The 13,025-nt window shown below is 48.5% G+C and overlaps 1 protein-coding gene across 1 annotated transcript; it reads left to right on the plus strand.

Moving 5' to 3' along the window:
• Positions 1-11,686: 11,686 nt before the first annotated feature.
• Positions 11,687-12,625, plus strand: LOC119715487 (olfactory receptor 14A16-like). The gene has a single exon (XM_038172876.1). It carries the CDS (start codon positions 11,687-11,689, stop codon positions 12,623-12,625), a length of 939 nt encoding a protein of 312 aa, XP_038028804.1.
• The last annotated feature ends 400 nt before the right edge of the window (positions 12,626-13,025 follow it).

The raw sequence follows: 13,025 nt of genomic DNA on the forward strand, positions 1-13,025 counted from the left end.
CCTGTGCTGCAATTGGTTGCAGTTGCAGGGACAAAGACCACTGCTGGCAGTGGAGGTGCCCTGGGAACTCCACCTGGCTCCATCTGATTTTCCCAAAGGGCTCCGGCCTCCTGCAGGTCTTTTCTGACACCTGCCAGTGCAGGGAAGTGCCTCAAACACAACGGGGCCACTGGAGGTTTTCCCTGGTTATGCTTATGGTCAGACAGCAACGCTCGGCCTGAACACCCAGTTATTTCTTTACTACTCAAATGATAAAGTGACTACTCATCAGCTCAAATGATTCAATCCCTTCTGTGAAACCTCTCACATGAAGTGTAATTTCTTTCATGAAGAAATGCTAATTTCCATGGTCTATATTAATGGCAGGAGAAGAAATAGTGATGTTCACCTGTACTTGCATTCTCATCACTTTGTCTATCATGGTGTGCTCCCTCATCTTCCAGGCACAAAACCCATCTTGATTACACAGAACATGCTGAATGTCCCCTTTCCACCTGCCTGTCTGGACCTGGACTTCCCATTGCTCTCCTGGTTTGCCCTCCCTTTACTCTTTGACCATTCAGATCGCTCTCACCAACCCAGTTGCTGCTTTGAGTTTCAGTGAGTTCAAACTTGCCCATCTCTCAGCAGTCTTTTAATGGTTTCCTTAGAAAGACCCTCATCATTTATCATTGAATTAGTATGATATGGATTATTATTAACACAACTATCTGAAATTTCCTATTAATCACTGTAAAATACATCATGTACAGTCATCCTTTTGGGAAGGTAAACATCACTGGAGGCAACAAAATAAGGAACTTGAGCTTTGTTTTTTTTTTTTTTTTTTAAATTGCAGCATGATTTCCTGTTGCTTGTTTTGAAACAGGAAAACCCTTGTTCTTCCCACCCAAGCAGGGCTTCAAAGGAGAAACCCTAGACCAATACCTATTGGAGAATGATGCTCTCAACTGAAACACAACAAAATTCAGCCTTTAAAATGAAGAAAGATTCTTATTAGATGCTCTTTGAGATCTTCCCCCTTAACTAGAACATGAAAGCTCTACAATTAGCTGAACAAGTCTTGAAGACTTGAAGAAAATGGTGGGAGAGATATGGCTGCTTAGGAGTTTCTGTGTTTTAATGAGTTCCATGAAGTATTTTGGTGCTGAGTCAATGAAACTTGGGTACTGAGTGGAGAATGATGCAACTGTGTGAAAAAGCAAATGCAAAAGGAAAAGCTGAAGTGACTTGGAGTATTAATGGGCCCCACTGTGGGCTGTTACTAACAAAGCTTCCCCAGGGACATGTTAGGACAGGTAATTGGAGGCCATAATTACAGACAGGCAAAGCACTGTGCTGAGAAAAGTCTTGGTTGGTTTTGGTGAAGCAAAAGGGCCAAGGCCTGACCCCAGCCACTGCGAGGAGAGATCTTGCATCCCCCTGTCTGCCTCAGGACTTTTCTTGGGGGTCTGAGGAATGTGGTGGGCAGTGTGATGCCATGAGAAGAACACTGGTATGACACCTCCCTGCCTCTGCACAGGGTTGCAAGGAAGCAAAGAGGCTGCACTGCAATGACTATATGTCATCTTCTCATAAGCTCTAGCCAAAGGGACAGGGCTGTTGGGTCCTTCCATTCTTGCCAGCACTCTCTGCCTTCTCCTCTGCATGATTTAAATTGCTGTCCCACACCTTTTCCTACTTCCTGGAAGTCTGCAGACACCCATCTCTGTTCACCACCTTGCTCTCATCCCAGCATTTCCATCATTTCACAAATGTCTCATCAACCCTCACCAGCTGTTCCTTGAAAAAAGAAGCTAGGGTCCGATCATAGATACTCAGCAGCATCTCCCAAGCCATGGGCCTGCTGCTGGCCTTGCGGCTCAGTGGCTAGACACAGCCAAGCCTTGTGCCTGCTGCTGTCCAGTCACGGACTCAAGCAGAAGGGACGGGACAACCCATCTGGGGGCCTTCTTTCTGTCTGGGTCCTCCTGGCTCTGGAGGCAGAGGGGATCCCCCAGTCAGCATGCCAAGCAGGTGCCTTCTGCTGGCCTAGCAGGGCCACTGGCAGATGTCAGCCCAAAAGTCCAGCTCCCAGGGAGAAGTCAAGGGTGACCTGTCAGCTACAGACACAAGTGACCTCACAGTCCCTGCCACAGTCACATTCCTGCTGCTGGGGCAGGAGATCCTGAGGCAGAGTTGAGCTCCTCAGAGCATTCCCACCCATCTCCTCCTTGTGGCCCACAAGCTCATCAGATCCATGGCCCCTCACATCCATCTTTGAATGCCATGTGACTGCAGAGAAGTCTCACAATTCATGCCTCACGAGCAGCCCCCAGATGGGGCCAGCCACGGTTCAGGAGATGGAGGTCTGTGAAGCTGCAGGAGCCCTCTTCTCTTGCCTGGGAGATCCCCAGCACAGTGCCTGTGCCCCGCAGGGCCAGCCCCGCTCCCCAGGCCAGCACAAGAGGACTGGCCCAGCCACAGAGCAGCCCCAGAGTCCTCTCCACAATGCCATTTGCCATCAGACCCAGCAACTGCAGGAAATGCCCAGGCCAGTCAAGCCCAGTTATTATTGTTTGCTGGGCCATGTGCTTCCGAGAAGTCAGATCCCAGTCCAGCCCTTTGTCCTTCAGCGATCACTATGGGACTCTGATCCATCCCGAAGCCCAGAAAAACAAGAGGACTGTCAAGGGAGAATCTCCTTGGGTGTATTTCTGACACCAGCTTTAGAAGAGACATACAGAGATGTGGCGGGGATGCCACTGTAGGTACATCAGGAAAGTCATGAAGGTGCATGAGATCTCATGGCTAACTGTACTGGGTCTGGCTGGAATGTTAACTTTCCCGGCAGCAGTCCATACAGTGCCGTACTCTGTACTTGCCACCGGGGCTGCTCCTCCATGTGGCAGCTGGGCTCTTGGTCCTGAGCCCCTCCTGCGTGCTGGGGCTGCTCCCCCAGCTCCAGAGGAGATGGGAAAAGAGGGATGCTGAGACCAATGAAGTTCTTAGGGCTTCTTTATTATCTGTATATATACAAGAGGCCTGATCATATGTCCATAAAATGGACTTTCGTTACTTTGGCTCAAAGTAAAGAAAAAAATAACAGGTAGGGGTCTAAGAATAAGACTATTTAAATTAAAAAAAAATAAAAATAAAAATGAAGTAAATAGCAATAAGAGATAAGAAGGGAATAATAGAGAAACCAAAAGATTTTCATCTCAGTTTCTGAAATAAAGTTGGAATTTTAAGGTACATCACTGATTCTGAAAAAGCATGTATTCAAAGAATTTACAGATTGCATCCTTGAACACCCTGTTCCTCATGCTGTAGAAGAGGGGGTTCACTGCTGGAGGCACCACTGCGTACATAAAAGACATCATAAGATTTAGAGTTTGGGAGGAGAGTGAGAGAGGTTTGAGGTAGGCAAACATGATGGTACTGAGAAAGAGGGAGACCACGGTCAGGTGAGGGAGGCACGTGGAAAAGGCTTTGTGCCTGCTCTGCTCAGAACGCATCCTAAGCACTGCCCTGAAGATCTGCACATAGGACACCACAATGAAAACAAAACAAACTAATGCTAAAGAAATACTAAACACAAGTGCCCCAACTTCCCTGAGGTAGACATCTGAGCAAGAGAGCCTGAGGATCTGGGGGATTTCACAGAAGAACTGGTCCACAGCATTGCCGTGGCAGAGGGTCAGGGAAAATGTGTTGGCTGTGTGCAGGACAGCATGGAGAAAGCCACTGCCCCAGGCAGCTGCTGCTATCTGGGCACAAGCTCTGCTGCCCACGAGGCTCCCGTAGTGCAGGGGCTTGCAGATGACAACATAGTGGTCATAGGCCATGATGGTGAGAAGGGAATACTCTGCACCAAAAAGAGTAAGTAGAAGGAGAGTTGTGCAGCACACCCTTGATAGGAGATTGCCCTGGTGTCCCAGAGAGAATTGGCCATGGCTTTGGGCAGAGTGGTGGAGATGCAGCCCAGGTCAAGGAGGGCAAGGTTGAGCAGGAAGAAGTACATGGGGGTGTGGAGGCGGTGGTCACAGGCTACAGCGCTGAGGATGAGGCCATTGCCCAGGAGGGCAGCCAGGTAGATGCCCAGGAAGAGCGTGAAGTGCAGGAGCTGCAGCTCGCGCGTGTCTGCGAATGCCAGCAGGAAGAACTCACTCACAGAGATGATGTTGGGCATTTTCTGACATTAAACACAGCTGCCTGTTGAAGAGGAGAATGCAGAACAAAACTAGAACAGACTTCAATGAGGAAAACCTATTCCATGTCTTAGAACATCCTCCAGACGATCGTCTCTCATTGCAGGAGAACCTGTATGAATCTCATTGCTTCTATTGGGGTTCTTCACAGAGAGAGTGGTTGCACACTGGAACAGGCTCCCCAGGGAAGTGGTCACTGCACCGAGCCTGACTGAATTTAAGAAGAGATTGGACTGTGCACTTAGTCACATGGTCTGAACTTTTGGGTAGACCTGTGCGGTGTCAAGAGTTGGACTTGATGATCCTTAAGGGTCCCTTCCAACTCAGGATATTCTATGATTCTATGATTCTATTCTGAGCTCTCTGTTCAATGCTCTGGGATTCTCAGTCTCCTGTACAATCCTGACAACACATTACCGTCATACTTGCCTCCCCTGCAATGCAGGAATGGGAAAACACAGAACCAAAAAAGTCTTCTCCTTCAGATAAACCAAGCCTCAATCTTCTTCTGGAAATGACACCTTATAAATGCCATTCCCTACAACATATTCAACTTCTCACTGGAGAAACAGATTGAACCATCCTGACAGATATTATCAGCCATCAGATGTGCCAGCTGTAGGAAACCCCTCTGGCAACCCCACCTGCAGTGCCCTGCTGCCAGAGCCTCACGATGCCAAGAGACTGCAGATGTGTCCTGCCACACGCTGCCCTCTGTTGTTGCGCTCCTCAGTGCCCCCAAGCCCTCTCTCCTTCTCTCCTCTCTGTGTGCCAGCTGCGGTCAGAGCCCCCAGCCCTGCTGCGCTGTGCAGAGGAGCTGCTCCTGGGCACAGCTGTCTCTCTGCAGCGCTTGCCAGGAGCTCCCCTTGTTCCCAGGAGCCCGGCCCAGCTCAGCAGCACAGCACCCGACCATGGCATCGCTTGCTCTGTGCCCTTGGGCTCCCTGGAGGTGTCCCCAAGGCCTCAGGGCTGACAGCTCCTGAAAGCAGCAGGGTCTCTGCTGGGGTGTGGTGTCTGAAGCAGCCTGAAGTCATCACTGACTGCTTCTCTCTGTAGATGTCAGAGACTGATTTTTTAAAGTGTGATTTGTGCTTTGGACTGTGGTTGTCAAGCATCTTGTGCTTTATCCTGGCAGACAACTCAGCACCACGTAGCTCATCCTCACCCCCGAAATGCTCATGTGTTGAGATAAAGGATGGTTTGATTGCAAAGGAAAGGAAGAGATGTTGCTGCTGCTGCTGCTGCTGATGATGATAATGTATTTTAGTAAATCAAGTGATGCACAGTGCAATTGCTCACCACACACTGACGTATACCCATCCCGTCCCCAAGCAGGGGTCCCTCTGAACTTGGGCAGCCTGCCTCAGGATCTCCTGTGTAGGTCCTTTGACCTTACTTTGTTTTACGTCAAAATCAGCGGTGGTGGGACTTCATTCAGTCCACAGACGTCCACCATTATCTTCCACTCCCCATTAGAATTTTGCACTGTCCATATGGGACTATTAAAGAGTGAGAGAGCCTTGCTGATCACTCCTTGGCTCTCCAGTCAATGAACCAGCTCATGCATGGGAATCAGGGAGTCTCTGTTAGTGTAATACTGCCTCAGGTGCACAGTTGTGGTAGCGATTGACACATGCTGCTCATTGGCCATCAGCACCTCCAGAGCAGAAGGGCCCTGTGAGAGAGTGGGCAAGGTAGACAACTGTTTAAAGGTTGGATCTTTGGATCTTTGAAGTACCCTTTCCTGAAGGAGTCTATACTAAGGATGCACAGAGCTTCTGGGCCAGTCTCAATGGGTTGCTTTTGCCACTCTTTCCCATTAGACTCACATCAGCCTCCAATACAGGTAACTCCTGGGATTCTCTCATCATTCCAGAAATACAATTGGGTTCTGGCCCTTTTAGCTCGATGGCATTACACTACACTGTGCATTGGTGTCCTTTAAAACCTAACACCTGCTGTGGGTCTGATGTGCCAAGCGAGTAATCCTCAAAGTCCAATACACCCAGTTGCCTCCTTCCTCCCCCCTTTTGGAGGTAGAACCCCTCTAGTCCCGCTCATAGTATTCATGACTCTGTTTGGAGGACTGCCTGCTAGAAACAGGAGCAGCAATTTTCTCAGAACCACTTTTTGTGAATGTTTTTCCTTGTGCTTCATGTATCCATGCCTCTAGGATGGAGGTAGATTTTCCATCCCATTTACTCATTGCTTCTCTGTCGTCACACAGTTAAAACCACAGGTTTCTGCGTGGTATGTACCCACTATATCACCTTTCTTGAGTAGAGGGACACTTACACCTGAGAGCTGAGGTATTGGTTTGTACAGGTGGGGAGGAAGTTGTATTCTCTTGTAGTTCTTGGACCTACTCAGACAGTTTCTCCATAGACGAGACACAGGTTCATAGGGAAGAAGAGAGAGTTTCTTTGTAATGCCATAGCTGGCTAGCCGATTCATCCACCATGGGTTCCTCTTGGTCTTTCCTGGTCATTACTGCCAACGAATTGGCATATGATTATGGTGTGCTCTGTACAAACTTCTGTCACATGGGTCATGTGCAGTTGACTTCATCGGGATCTTTGGACAGCTGTTAGTTTTCTAGGTTTCTACAAATCGCCTTCAGCATGGGTAATTCCCTCAGGTACAGGATACCCCTTTGCATGGTGGTCCACTTGCCTGGTTGACATAGAAGATCTTCCTTCAAGGGATACCTTTCTTTCAGGCCTGAGAGGATTAAGTTCCTTGTGCCCTTTTCCACTGGCTTTCTCAATCACCCCTCACCTGCAGGAGGATCCCAGCTGCTTGGCTTCCCTGCCCTCTAAATCCAGACTGTTAGCCCCCTTCTCTCAGCACTGGAGCATCCAGCTGACAATGTGCTCACCGAGATGATGGCTAAAATATTTTCCCATGTCTTGTAGCTTACACTGGGATAGGGATCACATGGTTTCTGATGCTTATATGACCTCTTCTTCTTGGTCATCCTGCCTCCATGATGGCCCAACTTAGGAGAAACATGCCTCTTCTATTTCCTCCTCCTTTCTTGTCTGGGTGCCTGAGTTTCTTTCCTTTCTAAAGAAAAACTGACTTTCACAACCATTGTTTTCTCTTGCATAAAGAGGCAACCGATACAGGCACAGGCTGGCTCTCTGGCCTAGCTATGGGGCCCATTGCAGGTGCTGGAGTGGCTGCAGGGCCCATCACTGGAGTTGTTCTGGCTGCAGGGCCTTTTGGATGAGTTGGAGTGGCTGCAGTGCCTATCACAGGTTTGGGAGTGGCTATAGGGGCTGTCACAGGGGTCAGTTTAACTTTGGGTGCACCTCAGGAGCTGGAGTGCCTGCAGGGCCTGTTGCAGGGTTTGGAGTGGCTTTGGACAGGCTATATGCCTGTCCTGGAGGAGAAGGGGGAGGTGCAGGAGAAAGGGAGAAGGAAGAAGTGGTGAAAAGCATCCCCCACTGTCCATCCCAGTTCCACCCACCCTGCATAGGTTTACTCCCCAAGGAGAAAAGGCAAAGCGTTTAAAAGAGTGTAATTCTAAACAATTTCTAAGAGATGAAGAGATGGTTCCTGAGGTATGGAGGCAGCAATTATTTTATCCTGTCATAAGTCAGCGTTATCCAATACAGCAAAACAGTAACCTTAAACCAGCCCCCAGAACTGATAAAAAGCACACCATGGATGACAATTAGTAATGTGCTGTACAACACAATTCTGAAAACAAGCACCACAGACCCCAGATCAAAAATATCAATGCTGTGATCAGCAACTGTTAAACTGATCTGATGCTTATAACAATTTACTTCTAAAACACTGTGGTCAGATCTGTCATCTCAACCTTTGTGCTCCACGCTAGGCACCAAAAAGCCTTCCTGTGATTTGACCCAGCAGGCAGCTCAGAACTATACAGATATTCATCCAATGGGCTGCAGGAGGGAAGAGGGAGAAAAAAAAAAGTAAAAGTTTATGAGTTGATATAAAAGCAGATTAATAGAACACAAAGGAAATAATAATAACAACAACAATAAATTGTTATTATTATATATTATTATATATTATTATTATTATTTATTTATTTATTATAGACGCAGATATAATTATTATTATGGCCTGGCACATCAGACCCACAAAATGTATCAGGCTCTACTAGACACCAGTGCACAGTGTACCCTAATGCCATCAAGCTAGAAAGAGATAGAACCCACCTGTATTTCTGGAGTGACAGGGGGATCCCAGAAGTTAACTGTACTGGAGGCTGAAGTGAGTATAACTGGGAAGGAATGGCAAAAGCATCCCATTGGAACTCGCTCGGAGGCTATGTGCATCCTTGGCATAGACTGCTTCAGCAGAGAGAATTCAGAGTTCCAAGAGGGCACCACCGGTGGGGCTTTGGCAGAGCTGCCTTGGAGACAAAGGACATGAAACAGTTGTCTACCTTGCTTGGCCTTCCACAGACTCCTTCTGCTGTGGGTTTGCTGAGGGTTGAAGAACAGCAGGTGCCAATGGCTACCATGGTGGTGTACCTGAGGCAGCGTCGCGCTAACCGAGACTCCCTGATTGCCATCCATGAGCTGGGTCATCAACTGGAGAGCCAAGGTGTAGATGTAGAGCTTGGGAGCATGATTTAGTGATGGACTTGTCATTACTAAGGTAAAGTTGCCTGACCTGGGTTACACTTCCTTGAGTAGTGTAAGGCATAATGCAATTATTTTTGCCTTCTGCATCTAAAGCACAGGAAGTAGTAGGACTTTGCCCTGCTTTATTGACTGGGCAGCTCTTTTCACATTACTCAGTTTAGGTTTGTGTGGCTGGAGGGGGACAATTTCCCAAAAGAGGCCAAGCTCATGGGTACAGCCACAGCCACGGGAAGATTTTTTTTTTCACTTTTTACCTTGAGTTTTCCACAGAAGACCCAAGAGACACTCTGGATGTCCACTTGTCTACTAAGATTCATTTAGAATTTCTCAGGATCCAACTGTCATTTCAAATTTATTTTATCTTATTTTATTTTATTTTATTTTATTTTATTTTATTTTATTTTATTTTATTTTATTTTATTTTATTTTATTTTATTTTTTATTTGTTCCCTTATTATCTTAAAAATGTTTCCATATGATGAACTGTGCTACAGTTACAGGGACAAAGACCACTGCTGGCAGTGGAGCTGTCAGACTTCCAAACTCTGTTTTTCTTCCCAATGAAGGTTTCCAAAGAAGTCCCCGTGGATCAATAGCAATAGGAGAATGATGCTCAAAACTGAAATGCAGCAAAATTCAGCCTTTAAAACAAAAAAGTATTTGTATTAGCTGGTTTTTTTTGAAATCTTCTTCCTTAACTACTTCATGCAAGCTCTGCCATTAGCTGTACAAGTCTTGAAGTCATGAAGAAAACTATGGAAGAGATGTTAGGAGTTTCTGCATTTTAATGAGTACCATGGTGTATTTTGGTCTGATGCTATGATGCTCAGGTACTGAGAGGAGAATAATGCAACTGCTAGAGAAAGTGAAGTCAGGAGGAAAAGTTGAAGTGACTTGGAGTATTAATGGACCCACTGAGGGCTGTTACTAATGAAGCCTCCCCAGGGCCTTGTTAGGGCAGATAATTGGAGGCCATGGTTACAGACAGGCAAAGGCACTGTGCTGAAAAAAGTCTTGTATTCTTCTGACGAAGCAGAAGAGCCAAGGCCTCATCCCTGGAAGTGGGAGGGGAGATCCTGCACCCCCACCTCTGTGTCAGGGCTCTTCCTGGTGTCTGTGGGATGTTGTGGGCAGTGTAATGACATGAGAACAGTGGCATGACACCTCTGAGGTGCTGTACAACATTGAAATGAATCAATGAAGCCCCATCACAATGAGTATAACATATCTTCTCCTAAGCTGTAGCCAAAGGGGCAGCTATGGCTGTTGTCTCTCTTACTCAGGCCTATGAGGACACAGCTTCTCATTAAAGCACCAGGGCCTCATTGCCTCCTTGCCGCCACCCATGAACCAGGCAGGGCTTGTATCATTCTCCTCACTTGGCAATGCACATCCCCATCTCCTACTGACCAGGAAGCATCCTGTGGAAGGTGTGAAGGGCAAGGATCTCCATTCCCAGGGGACAATGGTCAAGGCCTGGCCCTTGTGCTTGGTGACACACATCCAGATTTCCTACACATCAGTGTCACCTTCACATTGCCTTTGTCTCCTTGTCCTCACTGCCTCCAGGGTTCTGCTCTAACGAGCTCCAAGGGAGGCTGTGTGAGTGCTGGCCCTCAGGGGGACACTGCAGGAAACTTGCCTCTGACTTGCACTTCTGGAGAGATGTCTTCAATTGTCTCTGAGTGCCTGAGGTTCGTGGGCTCATCAGCCAAGCCCCCAGGGGGTGATTGCAGTGCCTTGGGTTGGTGCTGTGCTGCTGAGCTGGGCCGGGCTTGTGGGACAGAGAAAGCTCGTGGCAAGAGGGCCGTGGTGCAGAGAGACAGCTGTGCCCAGGAGCAGCTCCTCTGCACAGCACAGCAGGGCTGGGGGCTTTGACCACAGCTGGCATGGGGAGACGACAGAAGGAGAGAGGGCTGAAGGCAGCTGGCAGTGGGAAGATGCTGAGAGCTGCCTGCAGGAGAAACCTGCACAGCTTTTGACAAGGTAAGTGTCTGTCTGCAGGGCCATGCAGCTGCAGGTCCTGGAAGGGTCTCCTCTTGCTGGGTCATGTTTCTGGGAGGGCAGTGGGCAATGCAGTAGGCTTTGAGAGTCCTGCTGGGTTGCAGTGCGAGGTGAGGAAGTCTGGCAGAAACCTCATGTATAGCCATAGGCCAGGTCTCCCTGGTCTGCCCAGAACACCCTGCTCGAGCGGGCCATGTCAGGCTCTCTGTCAGATGCCTCATAGTTCTTGCAGCCATGGAAAAGAAGACAAGTTCCCAAGGTCCGTCTGGCTTTCTGTGGCCCTCCTCCCTTAGCAGCCTTCTCCAGTATCTTCTCCAGTTTTTCAGGGAAACAGTCTAATGGGATGGTCCTGCAACTCATATGGGGGTGACACAGGGCAGCTAAGAACAGGACTGCTTGGCAGAGCTGCTCTGCTTGATCTTCACCAAGGGACACTCCCACAGGGTATCAAGAGGAATGCACAGGAAATTTGAGGACGTTCAGCAACCCAATACCTATCCTAAGCTTTGCCGGGCCTACTGGGATAGAATAAAGCAAACAAAATACTTACAGCTCAGCTCTGCACTCAGATGAGTTGTTTGCAACAACTAACAAGTAGAATACACTTGAGGTTCCCTCATGTTCCTGTTTTCCTCCTGCTGCATGGCAGGAAGGAATGCTAGGGAACCCACAAATACCCATTTTTCCAGTGCACTCTCAGCTAGCACCAGCTGCAGGTCAAGCAAGAGAGCTGCAGAAAATGTCTTCGCATAGTGAGCCTTGGTCTGGAGGGTACTCTAAGGCTTACAATAGTTCTTCCTCAAAGAAACCTATTCTTTTTCTACTGTTTTCTCTCAAACAGGCAGCTGTGTTCAATGTCAGAGAATGCCCAACAGCAGCTCTGTGAGCAAGTTCCTCCTCCTGGCATTCGCAGACACACGTGAGCTGCAGCTCCTGCACTTCGCACTCTTCCTGGGCATCTACCTGGCTGCCCTCCTGGGCAACGGCCTCATCCTCAGTGCCGTAGCCTGCGACCACCGCCTCCACACCCCCATGTACTTCTTCCTCCTCAACCTCGCCCTCCTCGACATGGGCTGCATCTCCACCACTCTGCCCAAAGCCATGGCCAATTCTCTCTGGGACACCAGGGCCATCTCTTATCAAGGCTGTGCTGCTCAAGTTCTCTTTTTTGTCTTCTTCTTTGGTTCAGAGTATTCAATTCTAACTATCATGTCGTATGACCGCTACGTTGCCATCTGCAAGCCCCTGCACTACGGGAGCCTCGTGGGCAGCAGAGCTTGTGCCCAGATGGCAGCAGCTGCCTGGGGCACTGGATTTCTCAATGCTGTCCTGCACACGGCCAACACATTTTCCCTGACCCTCTGCCAAGGCAACTCTGTAGACCAATTCTTTTGTCAAATTCCCCAGATCATCAAGCTCTCCTGTTCAGATGCCTACCTCCAGGAAGTTGAGCTACTTGTTTTCAGTCTTTCGTTTGTATTTGGTTGTTTTATTTTCATTGTGCTGTCCTATGTGCAAATCTTCAGGGCTGTGCTGAGGATGCCCTCTGAGCAGGGCAGACACAAAGCCTTTTCCATGTGCCTCCCTCACCTGGCCGTGGTCTCTCTGTTTGTCAGTACTGGCATGCTTGCCTACCTGAAGCCCGCCTCCATCTCATCCCCATCTCTGGATCTTGTGGTGGCAGTTCTATACTCAGTGGTGCCTCCAGCACTGAATCCCCTCATCTATAGCATGAGGAACCAGGAGCTCAAGGATGCCTTGAAGAGACTGATGACTGGAGATGTTTCAAAATCAAAAACATAGCCCATTTTTTTCTGCATATGACCCACAATACATTGCAGGCTCAAGGTTTATTCTGTTATCTTTTTTGTCATTTTTCATACTCCAGAGAGCATCACCACATGCTCAGAGCTATGGGGTGCATGGGAAGGAGGTTCAGCAATGGCTGGCCAGTCCACTGCTCATTGCTCGTCTCATAAAGGCTCCCTGGGAGGTAGGATATCCAGGAGAAGAGCAGGCCCCCCTGAGGGTTCATGGGAGATGTGTAAAAGGAATCCCATTGCTACTGGTGCCAGCAGGCATATCATACACACACAGAGAGATGAACACGAGCGAGCACAAATGCCATCAGCCATTCCTACAAGTCTCATGAAGGCCAGTGGGGCAGACAGTGTCACGAGGTTAAGTAACATTCCCTGGGAAG

Source organism: Anas platyrhynchos, chromosome 38 (assembly GCF_047663525.1).
Source record: "Anas platyrhynchos isolate ZD024472 breed Pekin duck chromosome 38, IASCAAS_PekinDuck_T2T, whole genome shotgun sequence".
NCBI classification, from domain to species: Eukaryota; Metazoa; Chordata; class Aves; order Anseriformes; family Anatidae; genus Anas; species Anas platyrhynchos.